Source organism: Anser anser (genome assembly GCF_964211835.1).
Source record: "Anser anser genome assembly, chromosome: 3".
Classification (NCBI taxonomy): domain Eukaryota; kingdom Metazoa; phylum Chordata; class Aves; order Anseriformes; family Anatidae; genus Anser; species Anser anser.
This window is the reverse complement of record NC_139722.1, coordinates 77,648,197-77,673,675: the sequence shown is the minus strand read 5'-3', so window position 1 is coordinate 77,673,675 and position 25,479 is coordinate 77,648,197. Positions and strand designations below refer to the sequence as shown.

General features: G+C 38.1%; 1 protein-coding gene across 1 annotated transcript in view; it reads left to right on the top strand.

Moving 5' to 3' along the window:
* Positions 1 to 25,479, top strand: part of WDR27 (WD repeat domain 27) — a 133,438-nt gene that overhangs the window by 55,567 nt on the left and 52,392 nt on the right. The window contains exons 22-23 of the mRNA XM_083830480.1: positions 7,476 to 7,578; positions 23,245 to 23,343. Coding sequence (XP_083686606.1) covers positions 7,476 to 7,578; positions 23,245 to 23,343 — 202 coding nt within the window. The remainder of the gene's footprint in view (positions 1 to 7,475; positions 7,579 to 23,244; positions 23,344 to 25,479) is intronic.

The window sequence follows — 25,479 nt, the reverse complement described above, 5'->3', positions numbered from 1 at the left end:
TCTATGGTCCAAGTTGGAAGCAGTGAGCACAGAAATTAAATTGAGGTTCAATGGGAATCTAACTGAGAAGAATATTAGTTACCAGCTTCAGGGTTCCCAAGAAAGTGTCAGACTAAAAGTTAATAATCAGGAGGTACCAACAACATTTGATGCATGCTTACTTTTTTGAAAGATTTTGTGTTCTTCATGATGAAACTTTGTAGACTCCTAATTGCCCATAAAATATAGAAACTTTACCATTTTATCTCTTTTACAGTTTTATCTCCTCCTATCTCTCTGGTGAATGTATTTGAGACATCACAACTCACCCCCCCCCCCCCGCGGAAGTCAAGAGTAGCACTGATTCATAGGAATCTGTTCCTGTTGCCTCTACCATTTAATGTCCATCTTTTGATGAAAAAAATTGGTGGGTCCGAGTATAGACTAAGTCTCCTTATCCACCAGTCCTGCCTGCTTTCAGTAACTATGTTCATGAAGACATAGGGTAGTGAGAGACAGATTTATTTCTGCAACCTGCTGCTCTAAAATTAATGCATAGAAAGAGCACAGAAACCTAATTAGGGAAAATTCCATTTCCTTACACAATAAAACCATGACAACCCCAAATGGCAGACTAGACTAAATACCAGCTGCTTTATTATGTTTGTGTCCTTTAAATTTCACATGACAGTTCTTCTGTCTTACCAGTCTGCATCACTTCATTTTTTTTGTTTCCTCCAACTTGCAGATTAGATAATTGTGATTTATAACATCCAGAATAAAGGAAGTTTTTTTCCATTCATGATACTAGGGGGAAACCATGAATTCAAAGTGCTGCCCTCTGCACTTTATCAAATGTTTAGAATATTGACTAAACACTTATGCTACAACTAAGTTTGTTTGCCAGCAAAGTTACATGAATACCCTTATCTTCATGATTGGCTGATATTGAGAAAAATCATCTGTCCAGATTTCGGCAGCAATTTGCTGTTTCCCTTGTATGTCACATTCCAAGCAATCACATTCATAAGAGAAGTTCCAGAATGTGAAATAGTGAAAGCTTTTCTTCTTCAAGGTGAATTTCTTCCTTCTTGCTCATCAGCAAAATGTGGCTAAAGTCATGGTGTTATACAAATTCATCCTTCTTTATGACACTAATTGCATGGCCTGGCTTTGTCTCAGATTTTCAGACGTAGCTTAACTTGAGCTACAGACTGCACTGTCAGGGCCCTGCACTGGGCTCTAACTGCTCTGAACAGCCTTGGGCCCCCACCTACACACTCTGCACCTTGCTCCAGGTGCTCCTTTTAAATGTAGGCTTGGGCATTCAGTCTGCCAGAAGCATATTGTAATTACACCTGTCTCAAGTTATGCCTCCAGCCTTGTTTTCTGCATGGACCTTAGACCTACCTTGTAGGTAGTGTAGGTAACTTGCCTTGAGTTCTGTTTGCAGCCCTGTCTTCAGGAAGTACCTTGGGCACATGTTACAGTCTTGCCTCCTTCTTCAACCCCTGCTATTCCTGACTGGACTCCATGGGTGGACCCTAGACCTGGTTCATCACCTCTCCTTTTCTGGGACTGACAATGGACCTTGTTATCAGGTCAATACAATATCTGTTCAGAAGTTTTTCCTATGTCTAGATGACCAGGAAGACACGGTTTCTATAAATTTCTGAGGAAAAAACCCTTCAGAAAGGACAAAAAGCAGGACCCAGGGAACTACAGGCTGGTCAGCCTCACCTCAAGCCCTGGGAAGGTGGTGGAACAACTAATTCTGGAAAACATTTCCATAAGCATGAAGGACAATAGTCATCAGGAGTAGTCACCATGGATTCACCAGAGGAAGTGATGCTTGACCAACTTAATAAACTTCCGTGTTGAAATGACTGGCATGGTAGACAAGGGGAAAGCAATGGATATAGTCTACATGGACTTCAGTAAGGTTTTTGATGCTGTCTCCCGTGAGATCGTCACAGAGAAGCTGATGAGGTATGGGATGGATGAGCACACAGTGAGGGGGTTGAAAACTAGCTGAACAGCCAGGCCCAGAGGGCAGTGATCAGTAGCACAAGGCTTAGCTGGAGGCCAGTAACCAGTGGAGTACTCCAGGGGGCAGTACTGGGTCCAATCCTATTCAACGTCTGGTTTAATAATCTGGATGATAGAGCAGGGTGCACCGTCAGCAAGATTGCAGACAACACAAAACTGGGAAGAGTGACTGAAATGCCAGAGGTCTCCTGACAGGCTGTAGAAATGGACTGGCAAGAAGATCGAGAAATTCAACAAGAGGGAGAGCAGAGTCCTGCACATGAGGAGGAAGAGCCTCAGGCACAAATACATGCTGGGGGTCGCCTGTCTGGAAAGCAGTTTGGCAGAAAAGGACTTGGAGATCCTGGTGGACCACAAGCTGAATGTGAGCCAGCAATGTGCCCTTGGAGCAAAGAAGGTTAATGTTGTGAGCTGCATCAGGAAGTGTTGCTAGCAGGCTGGGGTAGGTGATCCTTCACCTCTACTCAGCCATGGCGAGGCTATACCTGGAGAACTGTGTCCAGTTCTAGTCTCAGTATTACAAGAAAAATATGGAGCTACTAGGCAGAATCCATCACAGTGCCACAAAAATGCTGAAGGGACCTGGGCATCTCTTCTATGAGAAAAGGTTGGGAGAGTTGGGACTATTCAGCCCAGAGATGACAAGGATCCAGGGGGTAGAGGGAAAGGAATCTCACCAGTGTTTGTAAATACATTGAGAGGCTGTAAAGAGGGTAGACCTAGTTTCTTTTCAGTGGTGTCCCATGGCTGGACGAGAAGTGATGTACACAAACTGAAACACAGAATGTTCCCTCTAAAAAGTGTTTTTTTTTCTTCTTTTTTTTCTTTTTTTTTCTTTTACTGTACAGGTGACTGAGCACTGTCACAGGTTGCCCAGAGAGCCTGTGGAGTTTCTGTCTTTGGAGATACTCAAAGGCCATCTGAGCATGTTCCTGGACAACTGTCTCTAGATGATCCTGCTTGAGCAGGGGCTTGGACCTGGTGACCTCTGGAGGTCCTGTCCAGCATCAACCATTCTGTGCTTCTATGAAACTAGCACTTGCTGTTCTCTACTTGTTACAGAGATACAGAGATGGAGAATTTGCTGGGACAGCTGTTGTGATATGTAATAAGAAAACAAGATGGAAAAGGACAGTTAAAACCGGGAATTAAATTGCAAGGGAGGAGTGGGACAGTGGTCAGGTTCTGTCAGATGTGCTTGTTTTATATGCAGAGGTGGGGAGAGCTGGGAAAAGTTACCATAGCCCCATATTATTGCTATTTAATATATATTTTTGGTCTTTTTAGAGCACTGGGCTGCTACTATGTCATGTTTGGGGAGGCAGATGTGACAGCTGCTAAATTACCTTTTCTGCTACTGAGATTGTCAGGGGTAAGATGTTGTGAGGAGCCCCCAGCCAGTATCACCTTTGGTGGCAGCAGCAGCATGCCTCTGGCTCACTCTGAGGAGTTGAGGAATACAAGTTCAGCTGCTCTAACTGTTTGCTGCTGAAACAGCCATTCCTCATCTCTTTCTGGAAAAAAGCAGTGTATGCTTATTGGACCACAGTGAAGACTTTGGAAGAATATTGGATTGTTTGGACATACTGAATTTCTTCTGCAGATTACTCAAATTCATGATAATGCTTTGAAGGAAGATCCGAGAGAAAAATCAGTTTCACCCTCTTTCAGCCTCTGAAAAGATTTGCCAATTCTTTATACAAGACAGCTTTTGACATTAAGGTAGTATCTCCAGCTAGTATTATGATCTTGTGCAACTAGATCATAAGCTCCCCTGGCAATGTACTTTAATAGAATTCCTGCAGCCACATGGAACTCATCTCATACATTTTCTAACAATTACACTTTGAGAGCATTAGGGTCAGACATGCAGTTTGAATGAGTTACCTTCAATTTTCAGAGACTTCAGTTTCTATCTTTACTGTGAACTAACTGCTTGATGTCATCCTGAGCAAGATATATGCATATACATACCCAGAATTTGATTACTTCTTGGTCTCTGGTCAACCTGAGGATCCCATGATGTTTCATCTTTTTTTCTTTTTCTCCCAGAGATTTGAGTTATCTTGTTACCTGAGGATAACAAAGGAGAACTGGATAAGCAGTGGCTGGAGTTCCTCCAAATTTGGGATTGGGGATACATTAAAATATACAGGTTGGGGAATGTGTGGTCCTTACTGGATTCTGTTGGTGAAAGCATCCTGAGCTCCTTTGTGAAGGGTTCAGTGTGTGTTTTAAATGAAACCCACATGTACAGAACATCTGAGGTAGCTACTACCCCTGTCAAGTTATACTTAGATTTTCATAGTCTCAATGGATTGATTTGCTAGTATTGAAATGTCTCTGAGCAAATACCAGAGCACTGGGACAAAGTGATAAAGTAAAAGGCAAGGTGGTTAAAAAAGAAAAAAACTTTGGTCTGCTGTCAATTTTGAATGCAGCAAGAAGAATGAAATACTCATTCTTGACAGTATTCCCTGATTTATAAAGACGTGTCTTATTCTGGTATCATTCTCTTACAAAGACAGAAACACCACGTTATGTTTTATTCCCCCTAATATTCTACAAGTTGTTTGTGACATAAAAAAAAAAATACATATTTTGGAAAGTAGACTAAAAGCTGTACATTGGAAAACATAGGGAAAACTTGGCTGTTTGCTGTCCCTTGCAATTACCAGATGTTTGCCATGGTAACTCCTGAAAAGTTCTGACCAAAGATTTATTCTTAGGAGCCTGGACAGCATGCCAGCTGGCCAGGGAAAACCTGCAATATCCAAAATAAGTTTGATCACCACCTGTTGCTACTTAACAGAACAGGAGGGAAAAAAAAAAGCTGAAATAAAAGAACTCCTAGAATAAGCTAAAATTATATGCATTATATCTATTTATTCTAAGATTTCTTTTCACTTCTTTTCATCACTGTGGTACCTGGAGATATCTGGAGTTAATAGACAGTATATCACAGTTTCTGCTACATTCTGTGGAAAATTTAACTAGAATTATTATTATTATTATTATTATTATTTTAAATGTCTTAGAGCACAATTTTGAGGGGGCAGGATAGTAATAGAACATACATCCTGATTATAATGGCAATTCTGAGTAGGAAAACAACTAAGAAAGTGGAATCCAGGATGTTAGTTATTACTGTGGGTGTACTAGCAAGGTGGCAAGTGGTACTGTCCTATGACTCCGACTTTGTTTTACATTGCTGTGGTGTAGCATAGAAAAGATCCGTGGAAGCCTTGTAATTGTGTAAGTTCTTATGCATCCATTCGTAGGTAGAGTAATTGAGTTATTAGTCATAGCTGCAAAGGAGTTAAATTCTTTTGCAAAGAAGTTGTTGTCACTGATTTACTAGGAGACTTTTCTGTGAGAAAGAGACAGTTCATTAGGGAAATTAGCATTTACAGGCCCTGAGAATGAGGGCTTAAACACTAGGAGTTAGTCTTCATGGCTAGTGGTCTACCTAAAAGAGAATGGTGCTTCCGAAGGCATATTCAGGAGTGACAGAGAATATATGAATACAATTTATTTGCCTCTTTGAAAGTGTAATTTACATGTGTATTCTGTAACTTGTTCTCCATTACATAACCTTTGGATTTATATGTGCTAGAATGCTGTGTTTGAGAGGAGACTGAAACAATTGCTACTGTCCTTTGCTGACAACAGGAAACTTGAGTAGAGGCAGGTTATTCAATGGCATTGATTAGTTATTGAAAGTCTATGGACAATGACCCAAGACCTATGGTGGAAACTGAAGTAGAAGAACGTTTTTATATATTAGTCATAGTAATTGACTGTCTCTATAATTTACTTTTTTTTTTTTTTTTAACTGCAGTATTCTCTTAAACTGGATTGTTTACAAGATTATTATGGTAGAATCTGCCTGAAGTGAAAAGTCTGGTTACTCTATACTCAAAATGTCCATTGAAATCAGTAGTTTTGTTATACAGAGATTCAGCCAAATATGCGCTGAGAGTTAGGCTCCATAAAATGATGCATTTAAATGCATTCAAAATTGTCCTTTTTATGGTTCGCTAAGTGATAGCCATTGGATCAGTCTTAGAGTGATGTTTTTGTTTAAGTATGGCTGTTTCACCTGGGTGAGCAAGATCAACTTGGCATTCAGACATACATGTGTGTGTAAAAAAGAACAACGTGGTATAAAAATTTAGACATTTCTGCACGCAAATTCAGTCAATTGAATTAACACAGTGTCCATGATTTCACTGGCCAGGGAAAAGTGTATATCACAGGTGTTGGCAGTTTTTACTCTTTCAAATTTGTTCCTGGACTTAGCATACATGAAAAGAAGAATATATGACAGCTGTATAATGGCACAGCTTTTGTTTTGTAAGAAGAAAGGCAGTGTGATAACATTCATAATAAAGGCAAAAGAAAAATGCAGATTATGTGTTTTGAAATGACATCTTCTTGTGGGTATAAAAAATAAGATTTGAAATGAGGCACACATTTACAGATAATAATTCTGAATGTGATTGAAACTCTAAGTTGTACATGTATTAAATGACTTTTAACATTGAAACAACTCTAAATCAGACTTTTTTCCCTTTTTTTTGGTATGACTAAAAAACTATCACAGTTCTTTACAACCAGGGATTTTTTAAAATGGATAGTAGTCTTCATCTCATTTGAAAAATATGTTTTTAAATGGCCCAAGTGTGCTTAGCTATCAAAAACTTACTCCACATTGCTAGTAATGCTGCTTTGCAATATTAACATTAAATATGGGAAACTAATTCCTTGTGTTAAATTTAAATGTATTCCTTCCTTTAGACTGAACTAACACAGATAAGTAAGAAGCTATCTACAGTTGTACTGTAGATAGATTTATGACTTTGGAGTGTCATTTGTATACTGCCATTCTTGATTTTATAAGATTCGATAAACAAGTGCATGGAGTAAGAATGCAAATAGAGCAACACAGATTAAATATTCAGATTTGGGTATAAGAAAAGCAAGCAATAATTATTTACATTATGTTTCAACATGCTGCATCTTGATTTGATGGAAATTGCCTGAGGGAGATTTATAAAGCTTCACAGTGCACGCTGGCTTTCACAACACCCTCCCCTTAAAGCAGGGTTGTTTTGGCTTTCCATGCTGAGATAGCTAACTGGGGGTAGTTTGACAGCATGCTTCACAGCTCCTCATTTCTAGATGCTAGTGATGTTTCTACCTTTGTAAACAGAACAAGGCCAAAACATAAGTTGGGCATTATCCTGGAGTATTGTATGTTCATTTTACTTTCAATTTTCACAACATTTTGGGACAGAGTTATTTATAACTTAATTTGTGCGTTTGCCTTAGTTAAGTTTGTAGTCTGAGGAAAATGAATAAGGCTTCAGCAGAATTTCAAGAAAATGGTAGTAAAAGAACTAGGTTGTTTCTGTTATTAATGACTTCCTGAAACTCTTCTGAAGGTGTGAACGTCGATTTGAAGGGCACAGTAGCCGCCGCTACCCATGTGGAATTGCAGTATCTCCTTGTGGGCGGTTTATAGCCAGTGGATCAGAGGACAAGTGTGTAAGTAATGTTTTTATTTATTTTTCTTCAAAACTGTAGGAGCTGCTTGTATTGTACACAACATAGTCCTTTCATGAGTGTTCCTAGGATTCAGCTTAATGTGCAAAACTGAGGAGGATTATACTTTTATATACCTAACTACTATGTAGCAGCCACATCTGATTCCTGTTCTGTAGTTTCTTTGTTTTGCTTGGTTTTGGTAAATCCCCAAACAACAAAAGTTTACCACTTTTAGTCACTTGTTAGGACGTTATTTCTCAAAGTTTTCATAGTGTTTAACTCTCAATTGCCACATGCCATCAAAGATGATGAGAATGGTATCCCCTGTAGCACAACTTTATGTAGCGTATGTAGTGTGTATATTATCTGCCCACTAGGAACTACGCAGCCACTACATGTTAATATACTTAAGCTACCAAATACAGAATGATGAAGCTTTCATTACTGGTTTTGTATGATCCAGTGATGCTACAAAGTGAAAAGGCATCCAACTGTATTTAGAACATTAAAATTTACGGTGACTTTGAATGCATGTCCTCCCCAGACAAGGTCTCTTCTCACTCACTGTCAACTGTATTTAAATTAGCTACGCTTAGCAAAGAGTCTTAATTAAAAGTGTATTGCTACCTTTTTGAATATGTACCTAATTTTAACTCAGTAAGTCCTGCATTGTTGGCACGATGTTTTCCTTGGTGTTTGTTGAGAGATAGACGCTTGCAAGCTTGTCGTACAGGCCTTTGAAACTGGGCTGCTCTCACTGCATGGGGCTGGGTTACTTGTAAACACATAATTCCAAAACAGTTGGTTAGAAAAACTGTTTAACTTTCTTCTAGGTCTTTCTAGGTGACTCATTAGGACTATGACACAGGGTTTCTGGTCAGCTTCAAATTCAGAGCAAAAGGAATTTACTGTTGTGGCCAGTTTTGAAATACTGGCTCCAATCATGTGTGAAGGTTAGAGATTTTATTGGCAGATTGCTGTAGGTTTGGCAGTAGCTAATGTATTCTTGTCATTTCCAGGATAAAATATATTCTTCAAGTTTCTGGTAATTTGTATTTGAAAATGTAGCTTGCAATACAGTATAGAAGTTTCTTGTGTTGTCCTTTAAACAAAATGTACCTAATATTGATCCCAGCTCATGACATACAAGGTATAAATATATTTAGTTGAAATTTTAATTAAGGTCATTGATGAATAAAAAAAATATAAAAGAGGTGTATATATAAAAAGAGTTGTAAGTTGTAAGTTGCAGTTGTAAGGCCTTTTCTCTTTTGAGTTAAAGTTTTTGTCTGGAATTACTGCTGATAGAAGAGAGAGGCATAGAGCATGGTTTTGCCAGTAGTCCAAATTTTTGGCACATGGTTGCTCATCATAGGAAGCTGAATAGCTGGACTGCATCCTGCTCCAGTTGGCATATAGTCCCTGGTGGGCCCAGTGCCAGTCAATACTTTTTAGTGTGGCTCTTGGGTTGGAATTTTGCATAATTTGTATCACATGTCTGTGGAGATCTTTCATTGTTCTTGTTGCACCCTCAGGAAAACCGAGTCAAGTTTCAGAGTCTGAGAAACTTGCAGAAAACTTTCTACAACCCTACTGTTAGGACAAAATACAGATCTGGGGCATTTTTAGAAGGCCTCTCTTTGAAACATTGACACTGGATATACTTTTGTGTTTCCTTTTGAAAAATAAAATTGAGCATGGCACTGAATTGTCCATTCATATTGTTAAACTAATAACATCCTGAGAGATGGACTGATGTGCAACTGTAACAGTGTTAGATTATCAAGAAGCCAGATATTTTTGCAGATTATATTCAATGAATGAATATCCATGGGAATTGATAAAAGTTGCATAAAAATGGAGGAATGTGAATTATATGAGTGAATGTCCATTGGAATTCAAAAAACGGCATACAAATGCATCAGTGTGGATAAAAGGTTATTTGGTTATCTTGTAACTTTCCACTGACCAGTAACTACGTCTCAATCATCTTGGCATTTGATTTATCAAGTGTGATGTTTGCACCCCATGGTTAACAAATATGATTGATTTTAAAGCCAGAAGGGGCAGAATTGGAATATGATTGAGAGACATTAATCTTGAACTGCCTTTTATATTTCACAATATGTAACGTGTTTGACAGAGAAGAATATGTGCTGGCTGCATTGATTAACAGCAAAATCAAAACCATATTCTTACAGGGCACAGAATCAGAAAACTAAAATATGTTGTTATAAACAAAGGGTTGCAAATTCTGCCTGCCTTTTACTCCACTTATGAAGTATACAGCCTATTTTATACTACGACAGCTTGGTATAGCTTCTGTTTGGCTGAAGTAACTCCTTGTTTTCATATGAACTGCTTTTGTGTCTGTTAGTGTGAAATCTGTACATATTGTAAATCCTGGGTTGAAAGTGTTCCCCTATGTGGCTACTTCCAGTTCTTGAAGAGAACCTTTATCAAGAACTATATAGGAAGTGGCAGTCTGATCAAGGCAGGTACCCACTGTATCATGGTTTTGAACTGTGGTTATCTTTTCCATAATTTATACTGATTAGAAAACCTAGAAAGTTAGCGTTTCTTATATCAGTTCCTCTCTTCATCTTAAATAGCCTAAGTATATAAATGAGGCAGGTTTACTTTTTTGACATTATTTCTGGCCATTTTACAGGTGGACAGTTTGAGGTTTCTAACTATCAAGCAATAGCGCTAAGGATGTTAGACAAATATTCCAGCTGGGCTGAGATTTCCATTTTCCTGGGCTCTGTAGAAATATGTTTACCTAAATATTTTCTGACCAAAGAAATCTTATTCTGAAAGGATAAAAATATCTGGATAGTATGAAATACTGATTTTTAAAATAGAAATAGCTAATCCTTTTCCTGTGTTCCATGTAGTTCTAGCTAACTGTTTTACTTCATGTCTAATTAGGTTCTTCATTTTTGTCTTTGAAGACCTTGAGGCTCTTTGAATAAAGTCCAAGTTTCCAGAAATGAAGTAGGGAATGCAGAAATAGAGATTTGGGTCTTTAATTGTTTTCAGATTCCTGTTTGCTCTCTTTGAACTGTAGATATTAAGGGGCACGTTTTGGCCCCAGTGTTGAAATGCAATTTGCTAGCATAAAATTCTGTGTCCATGTCAAGTCTAAAAGGCTGGGCTCACAGTTCTCACTGACTGGCTTATATTGACAACCCAGAGTTTTTTTGGCATAAGAGGTGGCTACATCAGTAACAAAAATGCAAGGGTATTGTATGAAGTTGTCTTTCATTTTATTTATTCTCTTGGTTAACGTATAGGATTTTTCCTATAGCAATGCCTTTGAAACATTTTCCAAATCCAGGATTAAGTGGATTTTCTCCAAAATGTGAAGGCAGCAAAGCTAGAGAGAGTAGGATTGTTCCTTTCCAGAGGGCATCAACACTGAAAGGAGGAACAGGAGACAGGATACGTCGATTTCATGCTTATACATCAATACTAACCACTTGCAGAATTTCTAAATGTTTACATTTGTGCAAAAATTTGTTTTACAGTGAATTCCCATTATACAAATGATGCTGGATACAGAGATTGGTCATGGGGGCATATCCACAGCATTCTGCAAGCCTGTGAATGGTTCCTTGTTGCAAACCTGGACGTAGTTGTACTTGCTGACTAGGTTGCATTCTACATCTGGCATAACACAAACAGTAGAATTTGTTTGTAGTTGACAGTTCTAAATAGTTACAGAGGTTGTTATTCCACACAGAATTTCAGACCTACTGAGCAATATTCTGTAATGTTTTATCACCAGATATTTATTAAGCCATAAAATTGACCATTTAAAATCAGACAATCTCTTTATGACTTTCTATATTGGATTAAACTAGTAAATTCTTCATTAAGGATTAAAAAAAAAATTACATTATATATCAGAATTCTTAATTTTCATCTGTAATTATATCAATATGTGTAGCTTTTAAAATATTTCTTATTTTGCTGCTCTTAAATGTATTAAAAATGCAATGCTGCTTTCTGTTAAACTCATCATCTGCTTTACTTGGTTGCATATATTTTGGCTTTGAGAAACCATAATGAAAGGAGCTTTATTATTTGAAATAATTTATTTTTTCCCTCCTTACTTTCCCTAGTGCATGAATTCCTTTTATTGGACATCTCACAGTATACTGACATTTTGATAATGTTTTATTCATTGTAGGGAAACACCTTTTTGCTTCAGCAAAGTTTCAAATACTGTTCCTTAATAACACACAAAACCAAAAAAATACAAAACTTTATGAAAAGAAAACTATTTCAATGTTTGAAACACCTTGTATGAGCTTTAGCAAATCACTCTGTGATGAGAAAGATCTGCTATAGATGTACATATATGGAGGAGATAGGACATGCTAATAGGACAGGCAGAAGAAGACTGGCCTGGCTGAACAGAGAGGAACGAGATCAGGAAGAAAAAGAGGGCTTATAACCTTTGAAAGAAGTGGCAAGCCACTCAGGAGGCCTACAAGGATGTTGTGAGGCTGTGCAGGGAGAAAATTATAAGGGCTAAGCCCAACTGGAGCTATATCTGGCTACTGCTGTTAAAGACAATAAAACGTGTTTTTATAAATACATAAACAAGAAGTTGGATGTGGGGGGAAACATAGTGACAAGAGATGAGGAAAAGGTTGAGGTGCTTAATGCCTTCTTTGTCTCAGTCTTTAGCAGCAAGACCAGCTGTTCTGTAGGTACCCAGTCCCCTGAACTGATAGACACGGAGAGGGAGCTGAACAAAGCTCCCATAATCCATGAGGAAATGGTTAGTGACCTGGTAAACCACTTAGAGGTAAGCAAGTGTATGGGGCCAGATGGGATTCACCTGAGAGTATGGAGGGTGTTGGCAGAAGTGCTCACAAAGTTACTTTCATCATTTATCAGCAGTCCTGACAATTCAGGGAGGTCACAGTCAACTGGTGGTTAGCAAATGTGACACCCATCTATAAGAAGGGCTTATGGAAGGGGGATCCAGGAAATTACAGGCCTGTCACTCTGACCTCTGTGCCAGGGAAGCCAGCGGAACAGATTATCTCAAGTGCCATCACGTAGCAACTACAAGGCAACCAGGTGATCAGGCCCAGTCAGCATGGTTTTATCAAAGGCAGGTTCTGCTTGAAAAAACTTGATCTCCTACCACAAGGCGATGCGGTCAGTAGATGAGGGAAAGGCTGTGGATGTGGTCGACCTAGACTTTACTAAGACTTTTGACACTGTTTCCCATAGCATTCTCCTGAAGAAGCTGGCTGCTCAAGGCTTGTATGGGTGTATGCTGCTTTTGGTTAAAAACTGGGTAGGTGGTTGGGCCCATAGAGTTGTGGTGAATGGAGTTAGATCCAGCTGGAAGCCACTCACTAGTGGTGTCCCCCAGGGCTCAGTACTGGGGCCAGTTCTTTCAATATCTTTGTCAGTGATCTGGCTGAGGGGATCAAGTGCATCCTCAGTAAATTTGCAGATGACACCTAGTTGGGTGCAAGTGTTGATTTGCTCAAGGGTAGGAAGGCTCTGCAGGGCGGACTGGATAGGCTGGAATGATGAGCTGAGGCCAACTGTATGAAGTTCAACAAGACTAAGTGCCAGTTTGTGATCTTGGGGAACAACAATCCCATGCAATGCTACAGGCTGCAGGAAGAGTGGCTGGAAAGCTGCCTGGTGGAAAGGGACATGGGGGTGGTTGATGGCCATCTGAATATGAGCCAGCAGTGTTCTCAGGTGGCCAAGAAGGCCAACAGCATCCTGGCCTGTAATAGAAATAGCATGGCCAGCTGGACTAGGGAAGAGATTGTTCCCTTGTACTCAGTTCTGCCGAGGCCACATCTCAAATACTGTGTTCAGTTTTGGGACCCTCACTACAGAAAGGATATCCAGGTACTCGTGTGTGTCCAAAGAAGGGCAAAAAAGCTGGTGAAGGGTCTAGAGAGCAAGTCTTGTGAGTGTAGTGGGTTTACATGGCAAGGTTTTCGTAGTGGGGAGGCCATAGGGGTGGCTTCTGTGAGAAGAATCCAGAAGCCTGCCCCATGTTAGCTAAAGGACCCACCACTGTCCAGAGCCGAGCCAATAAGCGATGTTGTTTTTGCCTGTGTGAGAGCATATTTAAGAAAGAAAACACCAACAACAAAATCTGCTGGTAGAGAGGGGGTGAGAAACAGCCTTGCAGGCACCAAGGTCAGTGAAGAAGGAGGGCAGGAGGTGCCCTGGGTGCCGGAGCAGAAGTTCCCCTGCAGCCTCTGGAGAGGATCATGGTGAAGCAGGTTGTTCCCCTGCAGCCCATGGTGTAAAATGGTGGAGCAAATTTCTATGCTGCAGCCCATTGAGGAGATCATGGTGGAGCAGGTGGATCTGCCCTGAAGAAGGCTGCGGCCTGTGGAGGACCCCTGCTGGAGCAGATTCTGGGCTGGAGCTGCAGCCCGTGGAGAGGAGCCAACGCAGGAGCAGGAGGTCTGGGGGGAGCTGCCGCCCATGTGGGCATGGTGCGGCATGCTGCACCATGCTGGTGCAGTTTGACCCTGTGGTATGGACCCATATTTGGAGCAGTTCTTGAAGAGCTGTTGCCTGTGGGAAGCCCCTGCAGAAGCCTTCCTTCGGTTCAGGAAGGACAGCATCCCATGGGAGGGAGCCCATGTGGAGCAGGGGTAGAGAGTGACTGTGAAGGAGCGGCGGAGATGAAGCATTGGGGACTGACCGCAGCCCCCATTCACCAGTTCCCCTGTGCCACTCGGGGGTAGGAAGTGGAAGAGGGTGGATAGGGGGAAGGTGGTTTTGGTTTCTTTCCTTTGTTTCTCACTGCTCTAGCTTGTTAGTAATAGGCAATAAATTCTACTGTCTCTCTACTCTGAGTCTGTTTTGCCCATCACCATAATTGCTGAGTGTTCTCCCTGTCCTTATCTCAAACCCTGAGCCATTTGCATTGTATTTTCTCCCTCTTTCCCTTTGAGGAGGGGGAGTGAGAGAGCAGTTGTGGTGGAGCTCAGCTGCCTACCTGAGTAAAACCACCACAATGAGGAGAGGCTGAAGGAGCTGGGGTTGTTTAGCCTAGAGAAAAGGAGACTCAGAGGAGACCTTATTGCACTCTACAATTACCTTAAAGGAGGCTATAGTGAGGTGGGGATCATTCTCTTCTCCCAAGCATCAAGTGATAAGACGAGGAAATGGCCTTAAGGTGTGCCAGAGGAGGTTTAAGTTGTATGTTAGGAAAAATTTCTTCACTGAAAGGGTTGTGAAGCATTGGAGCCGGCTGCTCAGGGAAGTAGTGTCATCATCCCTGGAGGTCTTCAAAAAACACGTAGGGGTAGAGCTTAGTGACATGGTTTAATGGTGGACTTGGCAGTGCTAGGTTAAAGGTTGGACTAGATGATCTTAGAGGTCTTTTCCAACCTAAATGATTCTATGATTCTAATAGTTCAGAAGTTGTATTACTGTATATGTTTATATTGTTATCTCTTGGGAGTGATAAATGTATGGTATCAGTGATATTTTAAGTTAGGTATCTTTGATCAGTAGAGTATGCTATAGTGTTGACTTTAGTATTGGGTTTGGAAAAAAAGTAAGATATTTTCTGGAAATAATGGAAAATTACTTTTAGAAATGTCTGATAGCAATGTTGTATTAGTATTTATTGTGTCAGTCTATGCTATGTACCAGAGGGCTTGCAGAACAGAATGTATTATATGAAACAGTGGCAGGGACTATCTGAGGTATTTTGGGTTTCAGTGTCATTGGCATCCCAATTATATTTTGCTCAAGTTATATTTTATATGTCCATATTGTTTAACTCAGATAGGCTTTAAAAGAAAGCATCTGGAGAAAATAGCATTAGTAACGATTACTGTGGAAAAACCAGGACTGATGTTGCTGGCAGAAGGAAATCCATGGCAGAGTATGAATGACAGCAACTGTGACTACCTCTCTGCCAGCTATTGTTGGAGAAAATGTATCCCTTTCCAAAGAAGAATACAACTTTGTATTACTCTTGAACCTTGGTTTCTTGGACTCTTTGCAGTGTGGTTGGCTTTTATGACTATTATTATCCTATGAGAAAATACCCCATATTCAAATGTAAGCAAAACGGGAAGTCAAAGTAGATATGAATACCCAAGTTTCATTTTGGTATGCATGCATGCGTAATAGCTGTTTATGTACAAAAACAGCAGTGAGATGCTAAAAGTGCATGCATAGAGACTTATAACCACAGGTCATGTGTTTTCTATATGCATGTCTCAGTGCACACCTCTGAAGAATTTTATGTATCACATATGTCCTGTTGTGCTTCTAGTTGATAACATTGTGCTTGCAAATTTATTAAGGTAAGATAATCCATTGTAAAGCTAGTGAAATTCTCTGTTGTACTTAAACACCCGAATGAGGGTCCTCTGCATTTTTTTGAATCTCATAGTATTTCTGTCAAACAGGCAATACCAGTACACAAACAAGGAATGGAATTATTGGTAAAGTTAATACAGAAGACAGTTTTAGCAGCAAAGAATAATTTGCAGAGTGGGTATGGTACAACCGTGCTGTTTCTAGCTGTAACTAGAGGTGAGGTAAATTTTCCTAGAACAAAATCTTCAAATAATAGTTCTGCACTCTGCCAAACCAAAATATGTTATAAAAGTAAGAGTAACCTAAATACAGCAGTGTTCGGTGCTACATAAATAACACAGACAGACAGATAAAAACAATGGTATATATGAGGCTTTGAAATTGGTTAATTAAACAGAAACTAAAATTAGGGAAAATATAAATTGGACATTTCTAAGAAGGGAAACTTACAGAATCACAGAATCGTCTAGGTTGGAAGAGACCTCCAAGATCATCTAGTCCAACCTCTGTCCTAACACTAACAAGTCCTCCACTAAACCATATCACTAAGGCACTAAACCATATCACTAAGATACAGAAGTGAAGCTGAGCTATGGTTAGATTTGTTTAAATTTCCTCACTAAAAAAGATTATATAAAGCATGTTAACTATAACTGTCATCATACTGATACTTTTGAAAAGTGTGCCCTGTGTTTTGAAAGATCTGAACTTGATAATATTTATTTTTAATAATGAAGAGCCTTATTAATTTTCACCATTACTCCTTTGGTGGTTATATGAAAGGAACTCAGATGGAAACTGGGATCCTATAGTAGTGGGCAATTTCCTGAGACCACCAGAACAACAGCCTCTGCAAGTGACATTAGAAAGGGAAGGAACTCTCAAAGGGCATATTGTACTCAATATTTTGGACACAGGCTTGAAAAGGCTTTCCATGCTGCCACTGTATAAGATATCTCAGGACTAAAGACTGTTAATCAGTGCTTAGGATACTTGTGAAGCCTGTTTTATTATGTGTGGAGTTGGCACTGATGCCTGTAGTTACAGTAGTCTAACACTTTCCACTATAATTCTGTTTTCAGTTGCTTATAACTGGGAATGTTTTGTGCTGAAACTTTCCATGCTGGGTGTCTGCTCCACGCTGATTGTTATTTTATATTTTAGTATAAGTAGTTCAGGTGCTTTTTAAGCTTGACGTTTAGGAAAAATACAGGGTTCAATGGGAGATGCAGCTCCAGTGTAAACAGGGAATGGTGGAATGCAAGCCAAACAATTCTATCATGTAGCATGGGACTATGCACCAGGCTTGATGGCACTGATGGAGGCAAATGGAGACTAATGCCTTACTAATAATTCCAGATGTCTTTCATAAAAGTGTAAGTAAAATTATTTATTTTCCATCAGAGGCTCTAACACTTTCATCTTCTGGAGCTTGCTTGAAATATTAGTAGTAGTAGTCCCAGGAAAGGGATGGCTTTGTCCAATTCATGCAAAATTTCTGAAGAACAATATCTATATTTATGTAAGGTCAAATTAGGTATGCTAGATGCTAGGTCTTTTATTTATTTATTTGTTATGTGTATATAAAGAAGGTACTCCAGTTTAAAGCCACAGCAACTAGAAAGGACTTTTCTTGAAAGTGTTGTTGCTTTTCTGGTCCCTGAGCAAGAACTGATTTTAAAAAGACTTTTTTTCTGTTGTGATTTTAGTGTTGCCCTTTCTGACTTGCTTCCCCCTCTTCCCCTTCCCAGGAGGAGAGTAGACATATAAGTATTTTGACTCAAATGCACATGGTCATGGATTAGACTAGGGTGCAGTGGGAACAGATGGGGACAAGGTTGCCTTGAAGGCACAGTATAAGAAAACAGAGGAAATAATTTATAGTGAAACTCTGCAGGTACATAGTCGATTTATTTTGCACACCCTCTCTACCAGTGTAATAGAATTAAGTAGTTTTCCATTTGGTTATAAATTCTCCTCCTCGAGGAGGGACCTTCACCCTTCTTCCCCGTCTCTTGCTAGAAATTTAAAGAAGAAAACACAAGCCTCTACATACATATAAGGTGCTAAATACGCTCTCACAGTCTGGGTTTAATGAAAACTGACTACTCCAAATATTCTTCAAACTTCAAGTGAAAGGAAACACAAGTAAGTATGTGGTTATGGGTGCAGGAAACCTGTTTGGAAGCTATAGGTACAGGTAAATGATTTTTACTTTTGGCTGACCCTTAGACAGAAATGGAAAGGAAATACCAGTATCTACTGAATTGGTATTTTTATTACAAAAAACTTGGTCTTAATATTAAAAAAAGGGATTGACTTTGGCTAAAGTCTGTAGCAGATTATATGCGCATATGCACTTGGGGTATTAGTGAGTACTTCCTAGACTGTTTTGCTTTCTTTCTTTCTTTTTTTTTTTTTTTAACTTGGTTTGCTGAAAAATTTGTTCTTTCTCTATCATGGAATTCATATTTTCAACATTATTTCTTTTTGTTGCTAGTGTAATGTTACCATTTATACATCACTTACTGTTCTTTTTTTCTCTATAGAGAAGAAAATAATAAAAACATCTAGTAAGTATAGAATAGAAAAACAATTTGAATGACATCAGAAATGTGGTAAAAATTAGAGTGATGGTGGACTATAGTAGGAGAATGTTTATATTGGAGTTATTCCACTTATGAAGACCTGGATATCATTTCCATTAAAATACAATATATATATATTTAACTATTGAAGATAATAAATTTACTGAAAAGTTCATTTTCAGTCTTGCAACAAGTTCACTTCGATTCTCAGGATTTAGGCTATCGTTGGCTAGTTTAAATATCTGTGACTAGTGTTAATTAAACAGAAGCTGTTTTTATACGCTCTTTGTGGTGACATTTTCCTTTCAATGACATTCAGTTATGATACATGTCAAAATTGCTTCGATTTTTTTTTTTTGTTTTCTATTCATTTCCTTAAAAGCACAGCTCTTGGAAGAGATGATGATAGCTACCACAATGTAATAAAAAGAAACTATTCTGGGATGTAAACAGACTGCCACTTTTTCTGTTGAAGCTGAATTACTACATCTAAAAAGATTTTTAGGAAAAGAAATACAGTACCAGAAAGAAGTTTAACAGTAGTTCTGTTGGGAGAGAATTTTCTGAAATATTGTGGGAAAATTGTTTTCACAGCCCTGTTGTGTGTGTTTTGTGTAGCAGCTCTTCGGTGTGAAAGTAGTCTCTAGAAAAGATCTGAGTTGAAGTCATCCTCATCACAATGAATGTTTCAGTGCTTAGCTGCATGTGGGCTTCCATCTGTAACTGCTTGTCTTTAGTTTACTCTGACTCAGTATGTCTTGTTACACAATGTGACTGATTCAGAAAAGTGCTGCATCCAGCCTAACTTCTAGTTCATCACTAAGAAGCATTTCTTGAAAGGTGGGTGGCAAGAGCTTGATTGCTTTGTAGATTGAGAAGTGTGATTAGTTAACATCAGGTATGAGCTGAAGTGTTGATCTAGGAACAGGGTGGAAGAGCATAAATTACTAGAATACCTGTGTTTCACAAACATGGGATTTATCTTCAAAAGGACAATGAAATGTTATAACATTTATTTTAAAAGAGGAATTGGGACATAGAGACTTAGCTAAAAATGAATGTTCTTCTCCCCAAATTAAAATAAAACTGAGAACCTGGAATGGAAAATTTATTTTTATTGCATAAGTTTGGCAAAGTTTTGTAAGCCATTGAATTATGATGGAAAAATTTCAGCTTCACTAACCATCTCTCTGTGATACGTTCTTTTCATTAAAACATGAAGCCATGTTTCTTTTTGGCTCAGAACCTGTTGGAAAACATTATGCCTGTGATTCAGAGCATTTGTGCTCCTGACTCTTGCTGCTATTGCCTTCACTTCTTTCTTGTGCCTGCTTCCATGAAAGGGAGGGAGGAGAGTAGCTTAAAGAAGAAAAGAAAGGTGACAGTAAGGCAATTTGGGGTCAGAAGGAACAAAGATGATGGGGAGTAATAGGAAGCATAGTGCAGTCTGATGCGTATTCTTCTCTGTCAAAGACTGGTCTTACTGTTAGCAGAAGAACTGGTGCAGCTGTTCCAACATATTTCGATCGAAGAGTAATTAGCTTGTGAAGGGAAGTAATCACTCACAATATGACCATTAAAAATTTCATAAATCTATTTTACTAGCTCCCCATGCATTAGGTGAACAGAGTCCAGAGGAATTATGCTGATGCCAAACACCTGAATTTTAAAGCTGATTTTATTCTCTACAGTATTTTCCTCATTCATTTCTATTCTGTTTAAAATCTTATATCTAAGAGTTCTGTAGTGTATTAAGCAACATGACGTGTGTCCTGTTTTTGCCATCCCCACAGTTCCAAAGGGCACGGACATATGTACAATAGTGATGGGGAATACAATTTGAATCTTTAATGACACAAACACCCCAAAAGTGTCATAGCATTACTGGGTATTGTGATATTATTGAACCATTTTGACAAGAGGTCCACAGGATTTTGGAAAGGCATTTGGTAAGGATGATCTCTTCTTTTTCTCATAAATACCCTCTTTCATCAGTCATTTACATGCAGAGGAGCATCCTGTTCAGGAGATGGAAGTGTATCTTGCTCTTCTCTCCTTCAGCGTAGTCCGTTCCTTCCTGGATTATTCCTGGTTTTTGGACTTCTTACCGCAGTAGCATCTCATCTCTCTCTCATTTTCTTGATATTTCCCATTAATTATGTAGACATGATAGCACTGGCACTGTGGTGGTGAAGTACAACCTGACTGCAATCTATACATCTCATCTTTGCTGGAGTAGAAAAAGTCCTTGCTAGCACTTTCTCTGTTTTTGGAAATAAGAAAGTCCTGTGCAAAGTCTGTACCATACAGCCAGGTAGTATACAGTGTGATACAACTTGGTATGAAGTAGAGAGCACAACGTTACAGCTACTGAGGTAACAAACACAGCAGCACACAGAGATGTCAGCATCTAATAAATGTTAATATCAGTTGAGTCTTGGTATAGTATCATCAGAGAGAAAAATGGAGAGTCAGTATGGAAGGAGGAGAATGAATGGATGTGATCTTGCAGCCTATAAAACAAGGGAAATTTTGGAGGCTACTGTGATGTTAAAAACTTTTCTGAAACCTTCTCTTTTTATGTCAAATTACTTGGCAATATCGTAATCTGCTTGTAGTGTGAAGTAAATAACCAAAACTATGTCTTAGCATTTTTAAGTCAATAAAAAGGAATCTTATGATAAACTGGAGGTATTTATAAACATAAGTTGTGTTTCTGCATGGAAAATTTCACAACAGCAAGAACTTGAGTAGTTCTATGTACAGACTGAATTTACTACTGATATATTTTCTTGTACTTTCCATCATGTCTATTTTATATCCTTTTTTTTTTTTTGGGGGGGGGGGAGGGGGGAGGGGGGAGGTTGGGATGGGTGTCATTACAGCACTTTAATCTCTTAATCATATTTGGGTTCTCTTTGCCTCTGTGTTCCCTTGTGAACTGATCATGTTCCAGGTGGAGTAAGTCATAGCAATTGTGGTATGGCCATACATTTTAAAACAAAAATTGCTGCTTGTGTATTACTATCAGTCAAATACTTATTCTGACCAGTTTCCTGACATGCATAAAAAGTAGAGAGGAGGGTCTTACTGTTTGAGACAGAGTTTCCAATTAACAAACATTTTTTTGGTGTCCTGTAAGGAAGGACACAATGATTTTAACACATTACTGGGTTTTCTGATGCTTTCTCCAGTTAATATGGCAATATCCATATGGAATGTTACAAAAGATCCAGAGGTTAAAAATGGATACTTATTTTTCTATCCATTTTTAGGTGCTTGATTGAAGCCAGTAGATGGTTTTAATTCCATATCCTGGACTGAATTCTGAATTTGTGAGGTATATAAACAGGATGCAATTATGTAGATTTACAGTTGGACTCCTGGATTGCCTCTCAGTGAATATGGTCATGAATGGAATAGTTGACACTGAGTACTATCCAATGTTTCTTTGGTGCTGGCTTGGACTAGAGAATCGTTTGAGTCAGCTGATGAGATTTGTTTTCTGAGTGAAGCATTAAGTGATTCTCAGGAGCTGCCTAGGTCCATGATTCTTTTCATGAATTGGAAAACTTGTCAGTTGAGTCCACAAGATTTTAGGACACGTATCTTGTAGTAGTTTGCAACTGAGTTGCCCTGGGTCTGAATGATTGAATTCATCTTGGCATAGCAACAAAAATCTTAAAGGCAAGTCATGGAGTAATAGATTGTTGTAACAGTACCCGTGCACAGTTTGCTTTAGGTTATATTAAGCTGTCCTCCAAAGTCCACGTTTGTAGGCTTAACAGCAGATATTTAAAAAATGCAATGGAACATTTTAGCTTTTTATTGCAACTGTGAAGTTTGGATTACCATCTTTCTGTTGTTTTATACCAGAAAAATACAGTATAAAGCAATCCTATGTGCAAGCATGTGACTCTCACTAGTTTATAGTGGGGGACCGATACAACCAGTTCTATTTGAAAACATTTTTTTTGTTAATGAAAGATAACACTAATTTAAATACACAATTCAGCTGTTTTCTTAGTATCAGTATGTCTATGACTTTCATAGGATTTTGGATTTGTTTCTTAATACAATTCTGCGTCGGTACGATTCCATTTTTTGAGGTTGTACCAATAAGAGTATAATTGTTTTGATACTAAATTTAATTTACTCCTTGGGAAGCACTTTCTACTCTTTTCTTAGAGAAGTGAAGAGAGGCAGCATTTTTTTTTCTCCCCGATACCTGTGGTGCTCATAATAGTTATTGATTTGTTATTGAATTCTATGCTGTTCAATTTGAAACTACAGCCTTGTGTAGAAACTAAAGGATTCTATTTGAAATAGCAACAGACATAAGAGTTTCCAAATTTAGAAATGAAGGTTTTAGATTTCTACATATTTCTATCTAAAATAAAGGGTTTAAATTATGAAGAACACCCTTAAAATACATTTTGGGATATACTCAATATTTAATTGTTCAAGGGGAAAAGATTACATTACTCTTTCTAAATATATATACACATATATATATATTATATATCATTTGGGTTAATTTTAGTTAACCATTTGTTAAATTATCCTGAGCTATAGAAATCCCTTCTAAATGTTGATGTCATTTATACCTGTTTAACTATTTTGAAAGCATTTCTAACTTCTCTGCAGATTGAATATTTTGTCCTCATTTAGTGCTTTGAGAATGTTGTTTCATAGCTTTTTTAAGTGAAAATATTATTTTTTTTTTTTTAAGGCTTACATATATGAGATGCATTCAAGTACCTTTTTACATAAACTGGGGGGACACAGAGAATGTGTCGTCAATGTGGGTTTCAGTCCCTCATCTCCACAGGTAAGACTTTTTTTTTTCTCTTTGTAATTATAACATGTAAAACCTTCACTGTAAGCTTTCTCACCTGTGTGCTTCACGTTTGTCTAAAGATAATTTGGGAAAGTAACACTTCCCTATAATCAGTGGAACTAATGGAATCTAGCTTTTTTTTTTTTCTGAGTTTTTGTCACAAGTCATCTTCCCATTGGTATTCCAGGACCTACCCAAGCTTCCATGTCATATTCTCAACACCATATAGTTCAACCTCTTTCATTATGACTCTTCCAATATCAACCTATGTCCTCATGTCCCCTCTCTTCTGCAGTTGTTCTCTGCCCAGTCATCAGCGTTTCTCATCACTCTTTGCTATCCTCCTCAAAATGTGTCTTATAAGTACTCCTTATAAGTACTTTTTGAATCTTTAAGAATTAGCCAAACACAAAAATAATTAGTTTATGTTTCTTGATATTTTTGATTTTTAATATTTAAAGATTATTAAGGGACATTTTTTAAGATTTCAAGTCTTTTTTTTTTTTTTTTTTCCAATTACATATATTGCTTGGAGACTTGAAGGTCAAATCTGACCATTCCTCAGGTATAATCTGCACTAGAGCTCAGGACTCCTGGCTATTCCTGTTCCTAGATCTTTCCAGACTGTGGAGGGACCTTTTTGCAATTTACCTCTTCCTTGTTTATTTCCCATTGCTTCAGCTTTGAAGAAGAAATAATCATGCTTCCTTTCCTGAGATTATTTTGAGGGTAAACTCAGAAAAGGAGATTATAATCCGTCATCCATATAATATAATAATGATGTGAAAAGTAAACAAAGCTAAAGAAATAACCAAAGGTTTTTTATACGCACATACACGCCTCTACTTTTTGCTTATTTAGAATATAGAAGCTTTATTTACTGATATATAAGACCTATGTCTATACAATTCTATAATACACACCATCTCTCACACACAGACAATTTCTGTCTAGAGATGGATTTATACTGGGAAATATAACTTTGTTTTTCACTGTTCTCATATTTACATGTCAATTTACTGTGCAGCTGTATGTTAAACTGTTCATCTATTTTCAACTATAGTGTGGTTATGATGTCCACTGTAAACTCATGTGGGATGCTGCAGCAATAAATGCTCTGACTCATTGCTTACAAAGAAGAGTTCTGCCATGGAATGTATTATGAACCTATACTCGTAGGGGAAAAAAATAAATCCATCTCAAATTACCTGAGTAGATTGCTCCTAATGCAGAGAATTTTAAAAAAAATACATTGGGACAGGGAATTAACAGAGGGACTTGGGCCTGCCCTAATTACTCAAAGGCCTGAAAATTTTACAAATCAATGTTATTTTAAATGTGCTGTATTGGAATAAACAGTGGAATAGCTTTATGACAATGTTTTGAAATACTGTTATTGTTTGTGTTTTGTGCCTTTCAGATATAGGTAAAGAATATTCCAAAGAAATTTAGCATTAGGAAATGACAGTTTTTATTTTTTACTGATCAGTAATACTGCAATGTGTTAGCAGCATTATATTTCAGCGTAATGTTTTAATTTTAGTACACCAATATATAGATAGAAGTCTGTTATCTAAGCTGTAGAAACCAAGGCTTCCCAACAGCCAGTTTATTCCATCAAGTCTTTGCATGCTATTTTGATTCCCATAGACTTACCTTCTTTATTTTTATATATTGAAACTGTAGTGAAGCTTTCTGCTTTCAATGTTTCTTACTTTAAAGAGTCATCAATGGTAACTCTCTCTCTGTATATGACTCTGGAGTGCACAGTATCTCCTCTTTACTTCACTGCCTCCTCAACAAGAGTCGCTACTGTTCAAAAATATTTATGGAATGAGTTTAATTTCTTTACATCTAAGAGTATGTTTTTTTTTTTAATTTACGTCTCATTCTTCCATATATAAAAGAAGGTGTATTTCTGTGATTTTAGAATTTCTAGAAGTTTTATTCCTTTTGCATATGTTGTTTGAACACAGAAAATGTGTAATTGCTATTCTGTGGTGAACATTATGTATTTCTGGTCTTTGGATTCAGCATTACAAGTACTGCGATCAGTTTTGGGCCTCTCTGTACAAGAAGGACATTGATACCCTGGAACGTGCCCAGAGAAGGGCTGCAAAGCTGGTG